This window comes from Plecotus auritus, assembly GCF_963455305.1.
Source record: "Plecotus auritus genome assembly, chromosome: 14".
NCBI classification, from domain to species: Eukaryota; Metazoa; Chordata; class Mammalia; order Chiroptera; family Vespertilionidae; genus Plecotus; species Plecotus auritus.
The window spans coordinates 3,774,751-3,799,196 of NC_137780.1; the positions used below are offsets into that span (position 1 = coordinate 3,774,751).

The 24,446-nt window shown below is 47.6% G+C and overlaps 1 protein-coding gene across 1 annotated transcript in view; it reads right to left on the reverse strand.

Moving 5' to 3' along the window:
- Window positions 1-2,622: 2,622 nt before the first annotated feature.
- NUP133 (nucleoporin 133) overlaps window positions 2,623-24,446 on the reverse strand; it is a 35,024-nt gene continuing 13,200 nt past the window's right edge. Inside the window, exons 12-26 of the mRNA XM_080651312.1 lie at window positions 24,295-24,386; window positions 22,863-23,026; window positions 21,261-21,355; window positions 19,263-19,487; window positions 18,174-18,296; window positions 16,843-16,942; window positions 16,133-16,384; window positions 15,115-15,248; window positions 12,493-12,651; window positions 11,775-11,910; window positions 9,912-10,030; window positions 7,555-7,635; window positions 6,242-6,306; window positions 4,523-4,611; window positions 2,623-3,166 (exon numbers count right to left, since the gene is read on the reverse strand). Coding sequence (XP_080507438.1) covers window positions 3,030-3,166; window positions 4,523-4,611; window positions 6,242-6,306; window positions 7,555-7,635; window positions 9,912-10,030; window positions 11,775-11,910; window positions 12,493-12,651; window positions 15,115-15,248; window positions 16,133-16,384; window positions 16,843-16,942; window positions 18,174-18,296; window positions 19,263-19,487; window positions 21,261-21,355; window positions 22,863-23,026; window positions 24,295-24,386 — 1,971 coding nt within the window. The 3' untranslated portion in view covers window positions 2,623-3,029. The remainder of the gene's footprint in view (window positions 3,167-4,522; window positions 4,612-6,241; window positions 6,307-7,554; window positions 7,636-9,911; window positions 10,031-11,774; window positions 11,911-12,492; window positions 12,652-15,114; window positions 15,249-16,132; window positions 16,385-16,842; window positions 16,943-18,173; window positions 18,297-19,262; window positions 19,488-21,260; window positions 21,356-22,862; window positions 23,027-24,294; window positions 24,387-24,446) is intronic.

Here is a 24,446-nt window from a genome sequence, read left to right on the forward strand (position 1 = left end):
AACCAGCTAGGTCTCTCTTTGTTTCTTTCTTTTCTTTTTATATTTTTATTGATTTCAGAGAGATAGAAACATAAATGGTGAGAGAGAATCATTGATCGGCTACCTCCTGAATGCTCCCTACTGTGGATCGCGCCCGTAACCCAGGCATGTGCCCTGACTGGAATCGAACCCGGGACCCTTCAGTCTGAGAGCCAATGCTCTATCCACTGCAACCAGCTAGGGCAGTGGTCGGCAAACTGCGGCTCACGGGCCGCGGTTTGCTGCTCTGTTGACTAATGAGTTTGCCGACCACTGGGATAGGGGCTTAATCGCAAGGAACAACAACAGCCTGTAATTATTGGAATCGAGAGTCTAGGTCAGTGGTCGGCAAACTCATTAGTCAACAGAGCAGCAAACCGTGGCCTCCGAGCCGCAGTTTGCCGACCACTGAGCTAGGGCTATCTCTTTGATTCTTGATGAGTCTGGCTAAAGGGCCATCCATCTTGTTGAACTCTTCAAAGAACCAGTTCTTGGTCTCATTGATCTCTTGTATTTTTTTTTTTTTTTAGCCTCTATGCCATTTATTTCTGCTCTGATCTTTGTTATTTCCTTCCTCCTACTTATTCTGGTCTTTTCTTGTTGCTCTCTTTCTAATTCTGTAAGTTGTAGGGTTAGTTTACTAAAATTTTTTCTTGTTTCTTGAAGAAGGCCTGTCCCTCTCAGGACTGCTTTCACTGTATCCCAGAGATTTTGGGTTGTTGTGTGTTCATTTTCATTTGTTTCCAGGAAGATTCTTTTTCTTATTTATTTCTTGATCTCACTAGTAACCCGTTCCTTGTTTAATAACATGACCTCTAGTCTCCCTGTGTTTGAACGTTTTTGTTTTTACTGTAGTTGATTTCTAATCTCATGGCACTGTGATCCAAGAAGATGCTTGATATGATTTCAGTCTTCTTGAACTTGTAGAGATTTGTTTTGTGTCCTAACATGTGGTCTATCATTGAGAATATTTTAAAATTGATTTGAGAGAGAGAGAAGGAAGAGAGAGAGAGACCTAGATTTGTTGTTCCACTTATGTTTGCATTCACTGGTTGATTCCCTGACCAGGGATGGAACCTACAACCTTGGCGAGTCAGACGATGCTCTAACCAACTGAGCTACCGGGCCAGGGTTCACATGTAGCCTTTCCGGTTATTCTGGAGGACGCTGAATAATGGACAGACCCACATTTCACTTTTAATACATGTCCTGCTGTGTCGTGGGCAGTGGAGACACTAGAAAAAAAAAGCGGGGGGGGGGGGGGGGAGGAATAGCTTCAATTTTGGTAGGAAGAAATGTGCTATAATTCACGAAATACCCAATAATTTGTTGACATTTTTAAAAAATATATTTTATTGATTTTTAGAGAGGAAAGGAGAGGGAGAGAGGGAGATAGAAACATCAATGATGAGAGACCTCCTGGTTCATAGGCCAACACTCCACCCCTGAGGGAGAGAGAGAGAGAGAGAAAGAGAGAGAGAGAGAGAGAGAGAGAGAGAGAGAGAGAGAGAGAGAGGGAGAGAGAGGTTGAGAGAGAGGGAGACAGGGAGAGAGAGAGAGGGAGAGAGAGAGAGGGAGAGAGAGGGAGAGAGAGAGAGAGAGGGAGAGAGAGAGAGAGAGAGAGAGGGAGAGAGAGAGAGGGAGAGGGAGAGAGAGAGAGAGAGGGAGGGAGAAAGAGAGGGAGAGAGAGGGAGAGAGAGAGGGGGAGAGAGGGGGGGAGAGAGAGAGAGAGAGAGAGAGAGAGAGAGAGAGAGAGAGAGGAGAGGGAGAGAGAGAGAGAGAGCTGTTCAATAATAGAGCCGCCATAAGTAGTGTCCTGCAGTCATTAAAAACTGTACCTTGAAGAAACCTGAAGACATGCCCGCTCAGAGGAGATGGGAATCGGCCCTTGGAGGGCGAGTGAGAAAAATCTCACAATGACTGGTGGCCCCCAAAGGCCATGGTGCATAAGGACACACAGCACATCTGTGGGATTAAACTTTCGGGGGGCCGGGGGCGGGGCAGAGGCCGTGTGACCAGGAAAACACCATCTACCAAGGCTCCTTGGAAGGAGTGATCATGAAGAAGAGGCTGAGAAACAGCGGGGCTTGGAATGACATGGTTTCGCACATTTCGCGGACGAGGTGCTATCGGAACTAACTCATCTATAGCCGGGAGCCCTGTGCTAAGACTGCTTTCGTTAGCCACGGTTCCGCTGCAGATCGAAGAACCCACGGACAGTCGGGGGGTAGGGGGTGGGGCTACTGAGCTAGACAGGGACCCACAGAAATGCTCACACTATCTCCCAGCAAGAGAAGAAGGCCATCGCATACAGCAGACGCGCAGCCCCAAGCACCCCGAGGCGTATTTCCAAGTGGCCACGGGGTTACTTCCGGTGGAGTCCCAGCGTTCACTTCCTCCCAGTCTCTGGGTCACTCCCTCCGGCTCTGGTCTCTGTTAGTTCCTCCCCAGCTGGGTCGGGAGGTGACTGAAGCCCACGGCCACCTCTGGGAAACCCCGAGCCACACACGTGTTTTATGCCCCAAGACACTCGTGAACACTCTCATGTATGTAGTTTAAAGCTTTTCCATCAGGCACCAAGCTCACACGAATGAGGCCCACTCTGCTTTGTCATTTCGTCTAACACTTTATTGACAGGTCAGCGGCACGTGACCCTTCTCTTACTAACATCCCAACAGCCTAACAGGACCGACACCGACCCGAGTCTCTGCCGTGCGCAGCACCCGAGCCACAGCAACTTCAGGGACAGCCAGCGCAGCCCGCCGGCTTCAGGGCCAGGGGCGGGGGCCAGACGCGCCGGGAGCACCCGCCGCGGGACCAGGACAAGAGCTCGGCGGTCTGGGCGGAGGGAGGAGATGGGATGGGCAGCGAGCACCCCAACATCGGATACTTTTCCGACGGAGAAAGGGTGGAGAGGAAATACATGTCACTAAAAACCAAGGCGGCCGTCACAGCCAACGTCTCCCTAAGCAGCTGGTGCCGCTTCGCAGCGATGCCGCGCGTTCCCAGAGTCAGCCCTGCCCATGGACGTAATATTCGTAATTTGCTTTCAAAACGAACGCGAAGTAGGGACTGGCCTTCAGGCCCCCGAGCTGCTCGGCCTGAAGCAGGTCATTCACGTCCGGCAGGTACGCGCTGAGCTGGATGCCTGCGACACAAACAGAGTCGGTTTTCATTGTCGGGAAACTCCCCCGGGAACCAGGTGACGGTGAAGCGAGCCCCTGTGCTTCTGTTTAAATCGTGCGGCCGGGGCTGCTGGGACAGGCCCTGCCTCAGCTGCTCCATCTGCCCCCCATCTGCAGGTCTCACCGGAGGGCATCCCCCGGGAGGTCCAAAGAGCCGTCTAGCTAGGTCTTCAGTGAGACCTGCCCTCCCCCTTTCTCCACAGCTTCCGCCATCCCTCCAAGTGCCCGTGGTGGTGGGTTTCCTTAAAGTGATCACCACCTGGAAACACGTACTTCACACGATTAACGTATTCTCCGGCTTGGGAGATAACGTGGAAGAAATACTTTCATGAAAGCTAGCTACAGTATCTCCAAACGTATTCAAGTTTAAATCTAAAATCATGCCCTAACCGGTGTGGCTCAGTGGATAGAGCGTCGGCCTGCGGACTCAAGGGTCCCAAGTTCGATTCCGGTCAAGGGCATGTACCTTGGTTGCGGGCACATCCCCAGTAGGGGGCGTGCAGGAGGCAGCTGATCGATGTTTCTCTCTCATCGATGTTTCTAACTCTCTATCCCTCTCCCTTCCTCTCTGTAAAAAATCAATAAAATGTATTTAAAATAAAAAAATAAATAAATCTAAAATCAGGTGGGGGGGATCATTTCTTCACCAGCCCTCTGGAGAGCTGGAAGCCAGGAGCGCTGACCGCACGGACTGTTTAAAGTGAGGTCTGGGGAGTTACAAGAGAGTACGTACAAGTTTTCTCATTTGATAAAGAAAACGAGAAAAATATGTAAAGAAATAATATTTTATAATTTGTTAATTACCATAAGGTTCTCAAAATCATGTTTTTTACTACTCTCAAAGTGCTTAGCACAATTTTTTTGTGCTTGTTACACAATAAAAATCTAGATTAACAAATGCTATCAGGCTAAATGGAAATTATTTATATACATTCATTACCATTAGACTTTCAATAAAACCGTTTTCTCTATAATATAGTACTACACTTGTAAAAACTATCACAGTACTTTCCAGTTTTCAGCCTGAAAAATGACAGGAAATGATTGGTTCTATCATATCAATTTTCAGTGTCACAGCCAACATCTGCATCCGTTCCTTGTCCAGCACGGAGACTGCGCAGGGCGGTGAGCGGGACCCAGGAGGATGGAGACCTCACCTAGACACATGCTGCCTTCATCTTAAACTAGTCCCTCAATTCTGAATATGCTACTGTTTAACCTTAAGCCACCCTGGCATCTGACACCTTGGCAAATCCCGTTATTCTAAAGTTCCTAAAACGGAGGGGCAATGCTTCATGCTGGTATTGACAAACACTCACCATCTTTTAGAAGTTTCTGTAAGATTTTCACAAATACACTGTCTTTCGATACTTCAATTGGGTCATCTTTACCGTCTGAACTGGACCAGCTGGAAGACAGAATCGGTACGAAGGGGGAATGAAGTCACGGCGCCTGCGACATCAATGACGTCTGTCTGCTCTTGTGGTTGGTTTTGATGGCGGGGCGCAGGCAGAGCAAACCGTGAGTTTTGCGAGACTCTTTCAAAGGACTGAACCAAGGGAGCTTTAAATGTTGATGATACCGAGACTCTCTATAGTAGGTATAAGGAGCCACACTTAGGTAGCCCTTCGCCAAATATAACCATTACGTATTTGTCAAAACCAAGTAGTGAGGCATCGTTCCCGGGGGTTTCTGTGCCGAAGTAATAAACCTGGGGAGGACCCCCGAGTAGGACTCTGAGAGCGCAGGCCATAGTGACCGGTCACAGGCACATGCAGTGTTCATACAAGGAATTCGGTAACCAGCGCTGGTACGCCGGTTTGCTTTATCTAGTTGAGATTATCCACTAGGAGATTCCAACTCACAGAGACACTGCGTGGGGGTGAGCAATCAGTGGATTTACCCAACGTGATAACCAGAAAGCCAGGAGCTGCAATGACAGCGCGTTTCGTACTGGTTAGGGAGGACAATCAGGTGGGCAGAGCGAGTGCTTCAGGGGCCGACCCCCAAGACCAAAGGCAACAGCAGTTTCCACTCTCCGGGGGTGACCAGACACAGCCGTGGGCAAACTACGGCCCGCGGGCCGGATCCGGCTGTTCTATCCGGTTCTCTTGGTCTCCCCTCCGCTCCTTTACTTCGAATTTATATCAGTTCACACAAACACTCCATCCATGCTTTTGTTCCGGCCCTCCGGTCCAGTTTAAGAACCCATTGTGGCCCTCGAGTCAAAAAGTTTGCCCGCCCCTGGACCAGAGGGAGAAACGCTCTGGTGAAAACAGTTCTGCCGCCGTTCCTCAACACCCACAGGAAAAAGGGAACGGGGGGCGGCACCCAGGTCGTGTCCCTTTAAAAATTCTCTTCCTGGGAGCAATCCATCCCACAGCTGGTTGTTCTGAGTCTGTCTCTGCCACCATCTACGCCACCAGCCCGGGGTCAAAAGTCCGCAGTGCCGGGAGGAGCGGAATGTGAAACCAGGCCTCCATCACCTAGCGGCGCCGAGCCGCAAACTGTAATAAGTGCTCATTAAAAAAAAAAAAAATGAAAATAGCAGCCTAAGTCGTGTGGGAGCACCGGCCATACTTCTGTGAGAATAAGGAGCCTGTATTTTCACGCAAACTGACAGTCTAAATCAGCCTTGGGCAAACTACGGCCCGCGGGCCGGATCCGGCTGTTCTATCCGGTTCTCTTGCTCTCCCCTCCGCTCCTTTACTTTGAATTTATATTAGTTCACACAAACACTCCATCCATGCTTTTGTTCCGGCCCTCCGGTCCAGTTTAAGAACCCATGGTGGCCCTCGAGTCAAAAAGTTTGCCCACCCCTGGTCTAAATTGTAAAGTAAAATTGTACCAGTGGTCCTAAGTTCTTAAGCTATGCCTTAATTAATGAAAAACTTAAGATCACTAATGCAACCATTACAATTTTCATAACATATTAGTATATAGTACATTAGGCTACAACATTATTTGATGGATGATATAATACCCCTACCGAGCACTTTTCCAAAAGCGTATCTTAGATTCACGCCGTGAGAACTTACTTATCTCTCTGAAGAGCTTTGCAAAGGATTTCCAGTTTCAGATCGTCTATATTTATATCTTCCTCCTTCACAGCAAAACAACAAGAAATCCTCATTAAGTCCTGATTTAAAAAAACACATGCTTAAGTTTGAGTTATGTCAACTCCTAATTCTGCATAATTATTGCTTTACTTTAATTCATAATTTTTAAAAATTTCCCTTCCTTTAAAACATTAACACTGCACAGGAAAGTAAACCAATAATTTGTTTTACTTGGTTTCTGATTATTCCCAGATAATCTGATTTTATCAGAAACAGTGAGAGGGTTAAGATTTTATTTATTTATGTATTTATTTTTACATATATTTTTATTGATTTCAGAGAGGAAGGGAAAGGAAGAGAGAGAGAGAAACATCAATGATGAGACAGAATCATTGATCGGCTGCCTCCTGCATGCCCCACCCTGGGGATCGAGCCCACAAGAGGGTTAAGATTTTGAACAAGGTAATGTAAAAACCAAAACATTGTTTTTTATTCTTTTTCAAAAGTTTATTTGTTCTCTTTAAGTTAAATGTATTGAGGTGACTTTGGTTAATAGGGTCACATGGGTTTCAGGTGCACATTTCTAAGACACGTGGTCTGTACGCTGCATCGTGTGGCCACCGTTCAAAGTCACATTTCCCATCCCATATATTTGACCCCTTCCCCCTTTACCCACCCCCTTTCCCTGTGGTAACCACCAAACTGTTGTGTGTGTTTAGGACATTTTCTTTGTTTTGTTTGACATTTGTTGCTTTCAGTTTTAGGTCCCACATCTGAGTGAAAGCCCATGGCTCCTGACTTATTCCGCTTAGCAGCATAGTCTCAAGACCCGCCATGCCCTTCCCAAGGGCTGTTTTCCACGTCTCCCAGGCTATTCTCAAGTGCAAGGCCAACGACCTAGCCCACAGAATTTTCATGCTAACCTTTTTTGTTTCAGAGGCTGAGAACAGGGTGGATACCATCAAGAATAAATTAATAAAGCAACATAAATCGAGGAACTGATCATGACTTAATAAATGAAAGAGAAAAAAATTCCTTCGGACTTCGAACAGCAGCATTTTTTATCTGTGCACAGAAAAAAGGCGTCGGGGAACGGGTGAGAATCGCCGGGAAACGAAACCGCCCCCTTTTCTAAAGAGCAGCACAACACCCCAGAGCGAGGGGGGCTGAGCCAGTCTCCCCCCCGTTTTCACGACTGGCTGGAGAGGTGGTGTTCTGTTTAATGCACTCAGTTCTACAGGAAACCTGTACGAACCTCCTACTTCTGTGGTCTCTCGCGTGATCTCACCCACCTCATCGATATATTCCAGCAGGTCCAGAGCCTTCTTGAAATCGTACTCATTAGCTCTTCTGTTCTCCTCGCAGACGTAGAGCTACGGCAAGGTAAAGGTGGAGGGCTGGTTAAGTAACGATATAAGCGAGACTAGAGACGTTTTTTTGGAGAAGCCATTGTCTTGCAGGTAAGTTATAGGTTATTTTTCTAGTAAAGAACAGTGCCACATGTGCAAATTATACTCCATCGCTCTCACAGTAAACTGTCTTTTAAAATACGCATATGCTCCGTCAGTAATTAATTGGAGTAACCTGGTATATGTATTTTTAAAATGCCAGTAAATGTATATTCTTAGGTTCAAGGTAGTATATACATTTCAGCATTCTTTTTTATAGATCTTTAATAATATATTTCCATTGATTTCAGAGAGGGGGGAAGAGGGAGAGAAAAAAACATCACTGAGAATCATTGATCGGCTGCCTCCTGCACGCCTCCAACTGGGGATGGAGCCTGCAACCCGGGCATGTGCCCTGACTGTGACCTCCTGGTTCATAGGTCGACACTCAGCCACTGAGCCATACCAAGAATACTCTGCAATTAATTGCTGCCCTTGGATTTTTAGAGCTGGCTACAATGTTTTGGGATGTCGCCCTTGCAAACAGTTTTAAAGTTGCGATCTATGATAAAGCAGGCTGTTGGTCTACAGTTTACTTAAAAGATACGCCCAGCTGGCGTGGCTCAGTGGTTGAGTGTCAACCTATGAACCAGGAGGTCACAGTTTGATTCCCGGTCAGGGCACGTGCCCAGGTTGTGGGCTCCATCCCCAGTGTGGGGCGCGCAGGAGGCAGCCGATCCATGATTCTCTCATCATTGATGTTTCTCTCTCTCTCCCTCTCTGAAATCAACAAAAATGTATATTAAAGAAAAAAGATAAGAAAACATACAGCAACATGTTACCAACAGTTTTCCCTGGCTGGTTAGATCGCAGCTGACTATATACTCACTTCTGTATTCTACACATTTCCTGTGATTTTATAATCAGAAAAATGCTTATTACTCATTGTGTCTGAACATCCTTTTCTCTCCACATGTGAGTATCGCTGAACTTGGTGTGGCATTAAATTTTATGGTGTATTTATAATACGGAGTAAGACTGGCACTACTTCTCCCTTCTTATGATACATAAAACGGTGAGGCATACAAGCAGCAGCATTTTAGAGTTTTAGACTGAATATGCTGTATCAGAGAGGTTGTGTGAGTTCCATTATAAGAACTCTGCTGCTAAGGATTGCTATAATGTTTATGTTTTTAATTTCTTCCTTTTTAAACATAATCAGAGCAAATTCAAGGTAATCCTATGACATCACTCTTGCATCTGAAATGCTTTCCTGACAGGAAAGAGGAGTGGAGTTGAAGCCACCAGCGCGCCTGGCAACAGAACCGCCTTGCCCAGGTTGGGCCCGACTCTAGTGATGCTCAGGGACGGGTTATGTTGCAGAGCAAAAGCGAGAGGATGGCAGCTACGGGCTATTAAATCCGGGCCCTTAACCACTTCCCTTAGAGAAGAGCCTGAAATGTCTCTCATGGCTCAGATCTGTCCGGAACTGAAATGTATGTCATGGCTCAGATCTGTCCGGAACTGAAATGTCTCTCATGGCACAGATCTGTCCGGAACTGAAATGTATGTCATGGCACAGATCTGTCTGGAACTGAAATGTCTCTCATGGCACAGATCTGTCCGGAACTGAAATGTCTCTCATGGCACAGATCTGTCCGGAACTGAAATGTCTCTCATGGCACAGATCTGTCCGGAACTGAAATGTATGTCATGGCACAGATCTGTCCGGAACTGAAATGTCTCTCATGGCTCAGATCTGTCCGGAACTGAAATGTATGTCATGGCACAGATCTGTCCGGAACTGAAATGTCTCTCATGGCACAGATCTGTCCGGAACTGAAATGTCTCTCATGGCACAGATCTGTCCGGAACTGAAATGTCTCTCATGGCACAGATCTGTCCGGAACTGAAATGTCTCTCATGGCACAGATCTGTCCGGAACTGAAATGTCTCTCATGGCACAGATCTGTCCGGAACTGAAATGTCTCTCATGGCACAGATCTGTCCGGAACTGAGAAGGTAACACCAGGAAGTGCTGTTGGTCATCAGCATCTCCAGGAACGGGGGGCCGCAGGGAGGCGAGGCCGGCCCATGGCCCTGCTAACTGGCCTCCCGCTCCCAGGCAGCTCCCACCCACCGATTCCGGGGGGGTCCCCAGGAAACAGGAAACGGAAGATGGCGACTCTTAGAAACTGTGCTACACGAGACGCTGAGGGTTAGAGACTGAGAGGGGGCGCGAGGGTCCGAGAAGCACGTACGCTGATGAGCTGCGGCGCCGTCAGCACCGGCATCGCGCTGAGACTCAGCTGCTTCTCCGCCAGCAGCTGCTCGGGCAGCGTCTCCTGGTGCAGCAGAAAGCGCTCCTGCTCGGCCATGTCTGGAAGTTAAACGAGACGGTGAGGAGGGGAGCCCGCCCTCCCTTCTGCTCCGCCTGAAGCAGATCGGAATTTCAAAAGGAAAAGGACTATCTCTAAAGGTCCTCGCATCCCTAGTCAACCATCTTAGAGTGATTTAATTCTGCTCAGCCTTGATTCCTGATTATGTTAAAACAGAGTCATGGTTTGATCCAAGCCACATGAATTATCACAGCAACCAGAACCAGTTAAAAGGGGGGACTATGTTCCACTTTCCCATTGTCCCCAAAATGTCTGCCGGAGCTGATTCAGAAGCCAGCCAATCTCACACTGGCCCTGGCCGGGTGGTTCAGTTGGTTGAAGCGAACTGTCCACCAAAGGTTTCGGGTTCAGTTCCCAGTCAGGGCAACCTAGGTTGTGGATTCAATGCCCAGTCTGGGCACGTATAGGAGGCAACCGATCCATGTTTTTCTCTCTTCCCCTTCCTCTCCCTCTGAAAATCAAAATAAATAATAATAAAAAGCACCTCGCACTGCATTTGGTATCACGGCTCCGAGGCCCCTGTAAGGCAGAGTCCTGTCTTTGTTGTTGTCTTTCATGCTGCTGACTATATTGTCAAATGCCCCATAGTCCAGGTTAGACCCAGGCTGGACATTGTTGGCAAGAACACACACAGGCGGCGTTACATGCCAAGTCACACACTCCAGGAGGCATGTGATGTGAGTGTGTCCCACTGCCTTGATGGCACCTGGCGGATCTGCCCATGAGACTCTAAACACACGAGAAGATCGGCTTCCCTCACCCCTACCTCAACGGTCCCAGCGTCCTCAGATGACCAGCTGTTCACCACGGCTGCCAAGTGGTGACTTCCCCTGTCAATCATTCTTTCTATGCTAATTCGTTGGCATTCTCCTTTGGTAAGGAAGCATGTCGCTGACCCCTCCCCTTTTGGGGATCACTGAGGATTTACGGATTTTTCTTTTTTAGACTGAAATACAATCCTTTACTACCATTCTTTCTGGTCTTCAAATTACCCCCAAATTGTTTAGCATCTCCACATTAACCTCGCTTTCTGGCCCAACAAGACTTCCTCAGATCACTTCTTCCGTAAGCCCTCATCCCCTCTTGCTGAGAAATGGTAGTCAGAAACCAAACTACGGGACTAGGGGCACTCGGGACCCTGGGGCGCCATGGCTTTGTGGTCTTCTCCGTGGACAGAGCCCGCCATTTTCAAACAACCAGCATCCCATCTTCCATCTCCAGTTCAAATGCAACAACACAGGATGCGTCCCTCCACCTTTCTATCTACCTTCTCCTTGGCTCTTAAAAATGACAACACATCAGGTCATTTTCTCAATCTACAACACACACACATTAGTTTCACAGTTAGGACACCAAAAAGTTGTGGACTCGAAACCAACAACTTCAGAAGGACCTCCCTCCCCATAACAATCCCCAGAGTGAAGGTCAAGCTTTCCTTTACGTTCTGCTTCTTAAGAGTCACGAAGGGTGTAATCAGAGAACTTTGCTCCAATCATCTGAATTCGTTCTTTAGGAATTCTCATTTAAAAGACAAATTACTTTTCTCTAAAAAGAGACTCCCAACTATATAACGGAATGATGATCTATGGACACTGAACAAACCTTCTCTTAAAGGAAACACGGTCCTAGTTCTAATGGGGCCCATTAAGTGATTAGAGATGGATTAGAAGAGTTCATTGATAAGAGGAGTGATCTGTATGTCTTCTTGTTAAAATTCTCTTTTACCTTCAATTTTTTCTTGCAGTATATCTTCTGAAAAATCTGAAGCTAATGCAGCCAATTTACTCAAGCCAAGAAGGGTTTTTTTCTTTGCAAAGTAACGCGTTTCCATATTTGCCAAACCCAGAAGTGTTGAATGAGCCTACAAAAAACAACATATGAAAACTGTGGTAAGACCCTGGTTACTAATTTAAATTGAAATCAATTTAAATTGTTAAGTACAACTCAAACTTTCCCCCTAAGCTACATCAATGAAAAATCAAGTCAATCTTAGCGAATCTGAAAACTGATGAGTACCATATATATGGAAAAGGAATTTCACAATACAATACCAACCACCCACACGAATTATTGGAAAAAGAAACACATAACATGCATTTGCTCTATAACAATTATATATTCACTTCAACATCTTGTCGGGAATTTTAAAATTAATTTGTGTACTGTTTTGACTCATAATTTGAACATTTTTATTATACAGGTTAATCAAATTTTTGTGCATTATTTTACTGAAATAGTAGTCAAATCAAAATGGACTGTATTTTTAATTGAGATTTAGAAGTAATGGCAACATTATCATAGATCAAAAGCATTCAAATTATGTGAGAGAAAAAGAGATCCACATTTTGAATAATTTATAAGGAGGATTTTAATTATAAAATACTACAATAAAGCTAACTAAATAGTTACCTAAATCTGCTCCATATAACTGAATCCTTCTTACCTTTTCTAATTCTTGGCTATTGATTTCGTGTAACCAGCTGAGATGCTCATGAGCTTGCAAGAAATCCGCCAACTGTCCGTGCTGAGCGATGGGCTGAGACAGTAATTTGCCCCTTTTTCCTTTCTCCAGGTACCAACGGAAGAGGAAGTCTGAAAAATTCTATAAACAACAAAGCCAAGGATCCAGGACTGTTTAGTAACACAGTTTTAAAACATATGTTTCTGATAATAAAATATGAAATTTCTCCCCGAGGTCTGAGACCCCAGAAGAGAAACCTTCTTTTAAACATTAATTTCCTGTATGATAGATCCTCAAAAATAACCTAATTGAATCACCACATTGGACAAATGAGGATACTCAGACTCAGAAAAATCTTCTTGTTCAAAATCAGACCGAATCTAGATGTACATGGTCCAGTAAACAGCCCTGGTCACATGTAGCTGTTTAAACTCAATTACAACTTAAAAGCACACCAGCCACATTTCAAGCGCTCGACGGCCTCGCGTGGCTGGAAGACTCCTTTTGGACAGCACCGACAAGCCGCACCCCCGTTACTGAAGGAAGTTCCGAGGCCAGTGCCGAGACGGTCACCCCAGAAGGGTTTTCAGATGGAGAATCTGTGTGAAATGGCCATGTGGGCTGGCCCGATGAGTCAGAGTCTAGAGCGGCCCCCAACGCCCGGCCCGTTCTCCCTGCAGACGCCGCCTGACGGCTGGGGGGGGGGGGGGCGGGGGGTGTGCGATGGGCAGGAGAGGAAGACGAAGATGCCCTGCAAGTCTCAGTCCTTAGGGGACTCGCATGAGGGAGGAACACGTCAGTCCCACGAGGCGTGGAGTCCGGAACGGAAGTACAGTTTACGAAAGCTGCACCAAGCCCTGGCCCGCTCTGTCCTTGGGGAACTGAGTGCTCTGCCCGCCTCGTCTCTGCCTCCGGGGAAGAGCACTGACTCCATCTCATGGTTCTTCTACACACAGTGTCCAGCGTACAGTGAAAACATCGTAAGGCAACACAGAAAAACATGACTACCAAGCCGGCCCAAGAACGGCCAGATTTGTAGTACGAAAGGATTTGAAAGTAACCACTAAAGAAAAGAGACAATGAAAAAAGGGATGGGAAATGTCAGCGGGGACCTCGAATCCCTAAGAATAAAAATGATGATGCCAAAACCGGTGTGGCTCAGGGGATAGAGCGTCGGCCTGCGGACTGAGGGGCCCCAGGTTCAATTCCGGGCAAGGGCATGTACCTTGGTGGCGGGCACATCCCCAGTAGGGGGTGTGCAGGAGGCAGCTGATCGATGTTTCTCTCTCATCGATGTTTCTAGCTCTCTCTCCCTCTCCCTTCCTCTCTGTAAAATATCAATAAAATATATTAAAAAAAAAAAATGATGGCACGAAGTCATTTATTTTAGCACTACTTTGAAATACTAGATATGTGGTATCCAACATTTAGGGACTGATCAAATCAGTTATACCCAGTCTATGAAATCATAAAACTATTAAAAATGTTATGAAAAAAATATTGTTGTGGAATATTTGATGTTTTGGACAAATGTCTGAGAAGTATTAAATAAAAGAAGGAGTTGATAAAACATGTTTGTCTGTAATAATATGTAGTAGAAAGACTAGAAGAACATATACTAAATGCTTAAAAGGGTTCTCCCTAGATGGTGGAATTTACAAGTGATTTTTTAATCTTTTTGTTATAGGGGTTTCCTGAGTTTCATACCTCATTTTTATAGTGAGAAAAAAATCAATTTTTACATGAAAACCAAATGACTGAATAAACAGGCTTTAAAGAGCAACTTAACCTCACCTGTACAGTGCCATAATGGGAACATTAAAAAAAACACACTTTTATTGATTTCAGAGAGGAAGGGAGAGGGAGAGAGAGAGAAACATCACTGATGCGAGAGAATCATCTATCGGCTGCCTCCTGCACGCCCCCACTGGTGATCGAGCCCGCAACCCGGGTATGTGCCCTGACCGGGAATTGAGCCATCATCTCCCGGTTCACAGGTTGATACTCAATCACTGAGGCACACCGGCTGGGCGATGCGAACTTTTTTCAAAAACAGGAAGCATGATTTGAAGCAAGGTAAAACAACAACTTTAGGTGTATGGAAATCTGGGCTCTCTGAGACTATCATCCCATACTTCCCCAATTTTCTATTCAAATTTTTAAAACTCTACCAATAGTAATATAGCTAAGTAAATCTTTCAGTAACACTTCTATATAAAGAAGAGTCTACCCATTCACAGAGAAACGTAATACATCAATTAGGATCTAAGTCAGCCGTGGGCAAACTACGGCCCGCGGGCCGGGTCCGGCCCGTTCGGCTGTTGTATCCGGCCCGCGGAGCCGAAAGAGCGGAGGGTTCTCTTGCTCTCCCCTCCGCTCCTTTACTTTGAATTTATATTAGTTCATACAAACACTCCATCCATGCTTTTGTTCCGGCCCTCCGGTCCAGTTTAAGAACCCATTGTGGCCCTCGAGTCAAAAAGTTTGCCCACCCCTGATCTAAGTTAACCACAAAAAGACTGAATCACCTTCCAAAAGCCCCAGGTGAGACAGGAAGTGGGAAAACCCTGATGCAGTAGGCACGGCCCAGCCCCAGCGTGTTACCTGGTCAGCAAACTGCGTCATGTAGCGCTGGAGTCTGCTCTGGTTGTCCGTCTGCTCACACATCTGCACCAAGATATCGAAGTCACAGTACTTCTCCGCCAACGAAGCAGCCCAGGAGTACTGGCCCAGGGTGACTGTGGAGATGAGACCAGACGGAAACAAACGCTGTCAGTGAAAACTGAAGATGTAAGAAAAAAAACACTACTTGCAATTTTACCCTTATCCATATTACATCCTCAGAATAATGAATGGGATAGAAACCTTTCCAGTTACTGACATTTGGTTTCAGAATCCATATAAAATCATGGAAGAGCCAAAACCGGTTTGGCTCAGTGGATAGAGCGTCAGCCTGCGGACTGAAAGGTCCCGGGTTCGATTCCGGTCAAGGGCACGTAACTTGGTTGCGGGCACATCCCCAGTAGGAGGTGTGCAAGAGGCAGCTGATCGATGTTTCTCTCTCATCGATGTTTCTAACTCTCTATCCCTCTTCCTTCCTCTCTGTAAAAAATCAATAAAATATATTAAAAAAAAAAAATCATGGAAGAGCCCAGTCAGCGTGGCTCAGTGGTAGAGCGTGGACCTAGGAACCAGGAGGTCATGGTTCAATTCCGGTCAAGGGCACATGTCCAGGTTGTGGGCTCAATCCCCAGTAGGGGACGTATAGGAGGCAGCCGATCAATGATTCTCTCTCATCATTGTTGTTTCTATCTCTCTCCCCCTTTCCCTTCCCCTCTGAAATCAGTAAAAATATATTTTAAAAAATAACATAAAACCAGTAAAGATGCAAATTCAGCCCCTGGCTTCGTCAATGGATGCTGTTCCCTTCCTTCATGTACGAGCGAAACAGCGGCCCCTCCCAATCCTCATGGAAACACGGCTGAGGAAAGGAACGCAGAAGCTGCCCCTCCTGCCCAGTCGGGCTGATGCTGTTACGCTGAATGCATGGCATGTGATGGGACGCCCCCACCGGCTCTGCCAATTCCAAGGCCCACAGCCGCGCTCACGACCAGGCACTTACGCAGCGGAGACAAGAGATCTGACCTCTTCTGTACGTATTCAGTCTCCAGGTTGTTAAATCTTTCCTGATCCCTGGATCTGTCCAGAGACTTAAGCTGACAAGTATAACCATCCAGGAAGCAGTCGATCAGTGCGACCAGCTGCTCTGTGAGAATGTTCCGGAGGTTGCTGTCTGCCTGCGGGTAGACCATTTTCAGGACGATCCCGTGCTGGCGCATTATTGCTGTTCGCACGCCAGCGGGGCCACTTGTTGCTGTGAAATCACACAAAGTAAGATGGTGAGGGAGGGTCCCACAGCACCTCGGGGAAAGACCCCCTGCCTGAAAATCCTAGCACTTCACCACCCTGGGAAAAGGCTCAAACAGGAGCTCAGCACCCCTCTCTCTGCCGGCTCAAACCCCATCTTCTCTACGGAGACTTCCTCAGCAAAGCCAGGTCAACGTGGCCCTCCCTGCCTTCCAAATTCCTTTCATGCTACTTCACTTACTGTCTTCTATCAAGTCCACATAAAATAGGTCAATGCCTCCAGGGCCAGGGCCCGCTTCTATGAATAACTATGCGCATTAAAACCTAGTAGATGCTACTTTGCATTTCACTTACAAACCCACACGAGGGGAATTAGACAGCTTCCAAAAGCGATGGCTCATTAGAATATATTTTGAGGAGCTGCTAGCAGACCAGTATGCTCGGGCTCAGTGCTCGCAAGCTCACCTGTCCACGGAATATATTCCGGCTCTTTCTCCAAGGGTTCTTCTCTCCTATACAAGGAGTTTCTGTTTTGCCGATAGTGACTAGCAGCTTGCAGCATGTCCTGGGGAGAAATGAAATGCGTTACCAGATGCAGAAAGCCGTGAGTCCCAGTAGTTCCCAAGGGAATTCGAAACATCAAAATCTGTTTACATGAAAAAATCCTCAACATAGGCCTGGAGGATAACTGGTTCTTTTTGCATTTGAAATTTAATTCCATAATCTAACTCCAATTTTTGAAAACTACAGTAACGAAAGTAAAAAAACCATTATTATAAAAGTATAATGGCTAAAATTAAATGGAAGTTTTAATCAGTAAGTAGTGAGCTTTTGAGTAATTAAAAAATACTTATTTCGACAGTTACATGAATATTAATACACTAGAGGCCTGGTGCATGAAATTCGTGCACAGGGGGGAGGGTGGGGGTGTCCCTCAGCCCAGCCTGCACCCTCTCCAATCTGGGACCCCTCGAGGGATGTCCAACTGCCTGTTTAGGCCCAATCCCGGTAGGATCGGGCCTAAACGGGCAGTCGGACATCCCTCTCACAATCCAGGACTGCTGGCTCCCAATTGCTCGCCTGCCTGCCTTCCTGAATGCCCCTAACCGCTTCTGCCTGCCAGCCTGATCACCCCCTAACCACTCCCCTGCCAGCCTGATTGATGCCTAACTGCTCCCCTGTCAGCTTTTTTGCCCCTAACTGCCCTCCCCTGCAGGCCTAGTTGCCCCCAACTTTCCTCCTCTGCCGGCCTGGTCACCCCTAACTGCCCTCCCCTGCTGGCTTGATCGCCCCCAACTGCCCTCCCTTGCAGGCCTGGTCCCTCCCAACTGCCCTCCCCTGCAGGCCTGATCACCCACAACTGCCCTCCCTTGCAGGCCTGGTCCCTCCCAACTGCCCTCCCCTGCTGGCCATCTTGTGGTGGCCCTCTTGTGTCCACATGGGGGCAGGATCTTTGACCACATGGGGGCAGCCATCTTGTGTGTTGGAGTGATGGTCAATTTGCATATTACTCTTTTATTAGATAGGATTTGCAATGCTATGTATATCCTTCTCCAAAGAGAGGTTTATTCCACTAAATAGAACCCAGGATCACAGAAATTTAACATGCACACGCAAATATTCAAAACAGCTGTTGACTGATTGATGAAATGACTGATATTTTCTAACTTTCTGGAATTAACGACGGCAAAGCTCTTATACATGACTGGTGACCCAGAATAGGAACAGAGAAACCCCTTTCTCCTCTATCCACATCTGGGCTCTGAGTTGCTGAAAACGTCATCGTATTTTGGTACCTTGAGAATATTGTTCACACTGATCACCACCTCGGCCCATTCAACTGATTCCAAAGACGTCTCCTTCAAGACTTGCTCCTCATGTTCCAGCAAACACTCACAGATCGTATCCACCTGGGACACCTGCAGGAGGAGAGAGACGTCAACCATGCGGAACAACCAATACGGAGCCCTGCCACAATCACAACCTCCTAGAATCCAATCACGGGCTTGTCTCACTAAGTCACGCCTTCAGCTCGTTAGTCAGAAGAGAACAATTAATGGTGAAAATAAATGTATAAACCAGCCGTGGGCAAACTACGGCCCGCGGGCCGGATCCGGCTGTTCTATCCGGTTCTCTTGCTCTCCCCTCCGCTCCTTTACTTTGAATTTATATTAGTTCACACAAACACTCCATCCATGCTTTTGTTCCAGCCCTCCGGTCCAGTTTAAGAACCCATTGTGGCCCTCGAGTCAAAAAGTTTGCCCACCTCTGGTATAAACCAAGAAAAGTTCAAATCTCCTAACTTTGCAAAATTAGAGTACCCAAATAATTCAGTCTTATCGGTAAGCAAATTCTGGACTGTTAGCAGGTAGATTTTTAAACTCAAATACCAAGTATAGGCAGCCCTTCATAGCTATAGGCTCTGCATCTGTGAGATTCAAAATATTTAGGGGAAAATGTGACACTGTCACTGACATGCACTATGTATTAGGCCCACCACGGCTACATCTGCACGGAGCATGTACAGACTTTGTTTTTTGTCCTTAAAAGTGGAATAACCAGTGGGGGGCGTGCAGGAGGCAGCCGATCAATGATTCTCTGTTATCACTGATGTTTCTCTCTCTCCCTTCCTCTCTGAAATCAATAAAAATATACTTTAAAAAGTGGAGTAAATCATTCAGCAAGGACAGGGAGGGCTTCTTAGTTCTGTGAGCACCAGGAAAGCCGTAAGTCAGTGGTACTTTTTGAGTGATTTACCCGGAAAGCAGGAAGTCCAACTTAAAACTTCAGCGTGCTCTTTGCCCTCCATCTCCCCCCGCGTGGGCACGATCCGTGTGTAAGCGGCCCAGCCCGCGGAGGCCACGAAGGGAAGGCGCGCGTCTCACCTCCCTGAAGAAGATGTCCGCGGGGGTCAGGCTGGCCGGGATGGCGCAGTCCCGCTTGTGCAAAGCGATCAGGATGGCCGTGTTCACGAGCTCCGGCAGCCGGGAGTGGTGGTTCTTGAGGACGATGGCGGCCGACAGCTTCTCCGCGTGCTCGCAGAGCAGCCGCCGCGTCGCCATGGGCGCCCCTCTCACCGGGGACGTGCGCAGGCGCCCAAACAGGCCGACCTTGCAGAGACACACACACGTTCTTGGAACGCATTCACAGAACACAAATAATGCGGTCACATTCCCACCCAGGCACGTGGGGTGCAGAGCCACTGCCCTAGCTCTCCCCACAAAGTACCGCCAGCTGCCTCTCCTTCTGGCTACTTCCAACACCCATGCATGCATGCACATGCACACGCACACACACCACACACACACACACACACAGACACACACACGCACGCACAGCTTAGCCAGGGCTGCTAACACCTGTAAGAAATACAGACATTCCAGTTGTAAGCTTAGGGTTACTCCCGCGTTTCTGTCCACTACTGTTATCTCTAGATATCTTCTCTCTCCAGTTATCACTCCTAGTTAACGAAATGACAAAGTCGTTCTTTCCTGTCGCCATCCCTGAGCTCCCCTGCAGTCCAGACCTCTGTGGGCTATTAACTTAGCGGTTTCCATCTTCAACACCGATTTCCGGAACCCTAAAGCCAGTGAGTGTGTGTGTGTGTGGGGGGGGGGGGGGGTGGGGGTGAGGAAGAGAGAGGGGGGACAGAGGGAGGGTCTTTAATCCTTTGCGCTCCCACCTGATTTGCTTGATGCCCGTTTCTGATATGTTACTAGATTCTAGAGTTTTTCTAAGTTTCCATTTGCTGAATCATTACAATAACCTGCACTGAAAAAGTCAAGAGACAGACATAAATAAGGAAAGTCTTCCACATTTTAAGTGTAGCCCGTTTCATGAATAAATGACCCAGTTTTTGTGTATTTTTATATACTGTGAACGGGGAGCTGCCGCACTGAACCGCAGAGAGAACATTCTCGCCCCCACAGGAAGGTCTATCTGGCAGACGGACTAGAATCTTTTAACACGAAGGCTTCCCGATTTGGGAAAAAACAAGCAAAAATGAGATGAGCTTCACTCATGTGGACATCTGCGCGGGGGCCACTTCTGATGGCAAAACGGGGTGGTTTTGTGTAACAATTCTAAGCAAAAGCATTTTCTAATTTCACTTTAGGCTCAGCTTAAATGGGACCATCCCTTTGGAAAATACATTACATGAGAATCTGATTCTCACGGCACTTCGCAATGTAAAACCCTCAGCTAAAAATCTTACTTTTTATCGCCTTATTCTTCTTCCCTGTCTTTCTAACAACACAAAAATCAACTCAGGAAAATGTAAGCTTGGCATAAAGCCACCGGGGAAATCCGAATGACATAAAGCCACCGGGAAAATCAACTCAGGAAAATGTAAGCTTGACATAAAGCCACGGGGGAAATCCGAATGAAAGGCAGGCTATCCTAGGGTGTCACAAGAAACCCCAAAGAACACTTCCGCTGAAATACACTATTTTTTTTTTTTTATTTGTTACAGAGAGGAAGGAAGAGGGATAGAGAGTTAGAAACATCGATGGGAGAGAAACATCGATCAGCTGCCTCCTGCACACCCCCCACTGGGGATGTGCCCGCAACCAAGGTACATGCCCTTGACCGGGATCGAACCCGGGACCCTTCAGTCCGCAGGCCGACGCTCTATCCACTGAGCCAAACCGGTCAGGGCTGAAATACACTATTTTTGAGCTTTTTATCTTATTTTCAATGCAACTTCCATACTTGGAGTAACAGGTCCCTACACAGCCCTGGACTTACTTACTTTTAAGTCAGAAAAGAAGACGAGAAAATGTAAACTCTAACGGAACACCCCCCCCCCCCCCCCGCTGCCCTGGGGGGGCCGACCACGGGACCGCAGAGCAGTGCCCGGGCCCAGCCCCAGCGGCGACGCTCACTTGGTGAATGAAGTCCATGAGGAAGGAGTGGGCCTTCATCTTGTCCTCCAGCTGGTGCAGGATGATCAGCGAGGTGTTGCTAAACCCGGGAGCTTCTGTTGAAACACAGCAACGACACTTAAAACACATAATGCACCGGCTTTATCGTCATGACTGAGATGAGAATAGAAAGTTAAGAAACATCCCTACAAAAGGACAAGGCCAACTTTTCCATGCGATTATTTATAACGTTAACCAAGAGTTTGGAAAACATTGTAGGAGTTTGCTACAATTCATGTGTGTTTAAAACATAAAAGATAGCATAACCAGTGGGCACGCACACTGGGGCGGTGGGGGCTTGTCCTGGGGGGTGGGAGTGGCTGGGGAGGGGCTGATGGGGGAAAAAGGAGACATACTACTATATAGTACTTTAAACAACAAAAAAGAAAAAAAACCATAGAAGATGTTTACGAGTTTAATCATTTACTTTATATTGCTCTACGCAGGCCAGCTCAGAAGAAACAGTGCAGGAAAGAAGGTAAACACCGATGTTTTCGCCCTGGCCGGTTTGGCTCAGTGGGTAGAGCATCGGCCTGCAGACTGAAGGGTCCCAGGTTCGAGTCCAGCCAAGGGCACATGCCTGGGTTGCAGGCTTGATCCCCAGTGTGGGGCATGCAGGAGGCAGCTGATCAATGATTCCCTCTCATCATTGATGTTTCTATCTCTCTCCCCCTCTCCCTTCCTCTCTGAAATCAATAAAAATATATTTAAAAAACAAAAACAGCCCTGGCTGGTGTGGCTCAGTGGAAAGAGCGTCAGCCTGCAGACTGAAGGGTCCCGGGTTCGATTCTGGTCAAGGGCACATGCCCGGGCTGTGGGCTCGATCGATCCCCAGTAGGGGGTGTGCAGGAGGCAGCCGATTAATGATTCTCTCTCATCACTGATGTTTCTTATCTCTCTCTCCCTCTCCTTTCCTCTGAAATCAATAAAAATACATTTAAAAAAAAAAAAAACACTGATGTTTTCTTCCTAAATCTCTAGAGGCTGCGCAAGCTTGCTCAGTGGGAACTCAGGGAGAGGAAGGGGTGTCTGACGCAGCTCCCAGGTACTGGGAACCCCACGTGCCCAGGGCTGCGGTGGGGGTGCCAGAGGCACAGGCAGGAAAGGGTCAGGCAGACCACGGGGTGCGCACACTCCACATGCTGGGGTTTGCTCACTGCAGCGCTGACGGAAATGTACAGCTTCTACAGCCAAGTGCAGCGATTACGCCAAAATTATCACTTCCTTTGGATGCCAGTACGTGCCAACTGCTACCTACGACACCAGTTTCCTTTCAGACATAAAATGTCGCACAGGCAAGCAGGGCTAATTAACAGTCTTCGTTCGGGTACACAAGTGGACTTGCCCCATCATCCCCTCAGTTTCTGTTCCATCACACAGATCTATCTGGAGGCCTTCTCATAATCTACTATAAGGAAAGCCACAACCTTTTAAAAAATGCTGAATTAATATTAAGCTGTCTCATAAACTTAAACTAGATGCTTTGAGAGACACTTAAACAAAAGAGCCAGGATGTTCTTCTCAGAACAGAGCATCCCATATACTAACCCCAGAGGTGCTTACCCTCGGGGACAGACTCGGCCCAGCGCGGGTCCGAGGCGGGGTAGTCGTCCACCAGGTCCACGCTGATCTGGGCCACAGCTTTGTCCAGTTCGCTGTCGGAGTCCAGATCCGCGTGGGAGGAAAACAGCTCGTCGACCATCATCTGAGCGTGACCCACGTCTTTTCTGAAACGGAACCGGGAAACAGAAGCGTGAAAGGAGGCAGAGCATGCTCACTACCCACCGTGAGAAAGTTCATGTGAACTTCCAGTCCCATCTTCTGGCCCAGCCGTGGGCAAACTACGGCCCGCGGGCCGGATCCGGCTGTTCTATCCGGTTCTCTTGCTCTCCCCTCCGCTCCTTTACTTTGAATTTATATTAGTTCACACAAACACTCCATCCATGCTTTTGTTCCGGCCCTCCGGTCCAGTTTAAGAACCCATTGTGGCCCTCGAGTCAAAAAGTTTGCCCACCCCTGTTCTAGCCCAAAGGTAATTACTTTCAGTAACATTTAGTGAAATGCATTCATGAATTTAACAAGTCCACGCTGAATGCTTAAAATATGCTAGGCACTGGAGATAGGATGACAGGACATTGAAGAACAGCCCACGACTTGCCATGAGGGATCAGCCAATGAAACAGGAAGTTACGCAGACACGATGGCTGGGGAAGAACAGGGAAACACCATCGGAGGGGCAGGGAAACCTCCCCGGAGAGGAGGTGGCGGCCCGCTCAGGGGGAGTGCAGGGAGGCCGGGGAGTGGGGGAGGCACAGGGTTCAGAGAGCAGGCGCCCGAGGGGAGAATGCCTCAGCCCAGGAGAGAGCTGACGCCACCGACGGGATGAGATGAGCCAGGGAGGAGCCAGGGAGGAAAGTGCCCAGGGCAGACCTTCTGGAAACACCACCAATCAAAGCCGGGTGAGCCCAGACAGCGAGGCTCAGTGGTTCAGTGTCGACCTAGGAATCAGGAGGTCAGGGTTTGATTCCCGGTCAGGGCATATGCCCGGGTTGTGGGCTCGGTCCCCAGAGTGGGGTGTGCAGGAGGCAGCCGATCCATGATTCCCTCTCATCATGGATGTTTCTCTCTCTCCCTTCCTCTCTGAAATCAATAAAAATAGGTTTAAAGGAAAAAAAAAAGGAAAAAAAACAACCTTCTATTTGCCTTAACATTATACACAAAAGATGCCTGCAAGCTGCCTTCACAATCACAGTTTCCGAAGGTGCCCTGCTTTTCATGAAGTGGAGAGGGTGTTACAGCATCTTCCCCGCAGTGTAGTTGGGACCCTTCTGTGACGACCAAGTTCAGAAGAACAGTTGCGAAAGTGTGAGGTTCAGAAAGCACTTTCTCCTTAACGGCTCATTCTTCCCACCCTCTCGGTCATCGAATACGGAGCATGTCAGTCAGCAGTGTCCTCAGCCTTAAGACAAGCCGTCATTTTAAAAACCGGTTATACCTGCAGTGCTGCAGGAAAGCGGCTTTCAGCAATCGGGTTTTATCCTCCTGGGCGATGGTTTCATTCTCTGCAGAGGCCTCGAAAACCATGCTCTGCAAAGTGACAAACGATGATTTAGAAGCGAAAGTGTCAGAATATTCTTCTTTAAAATA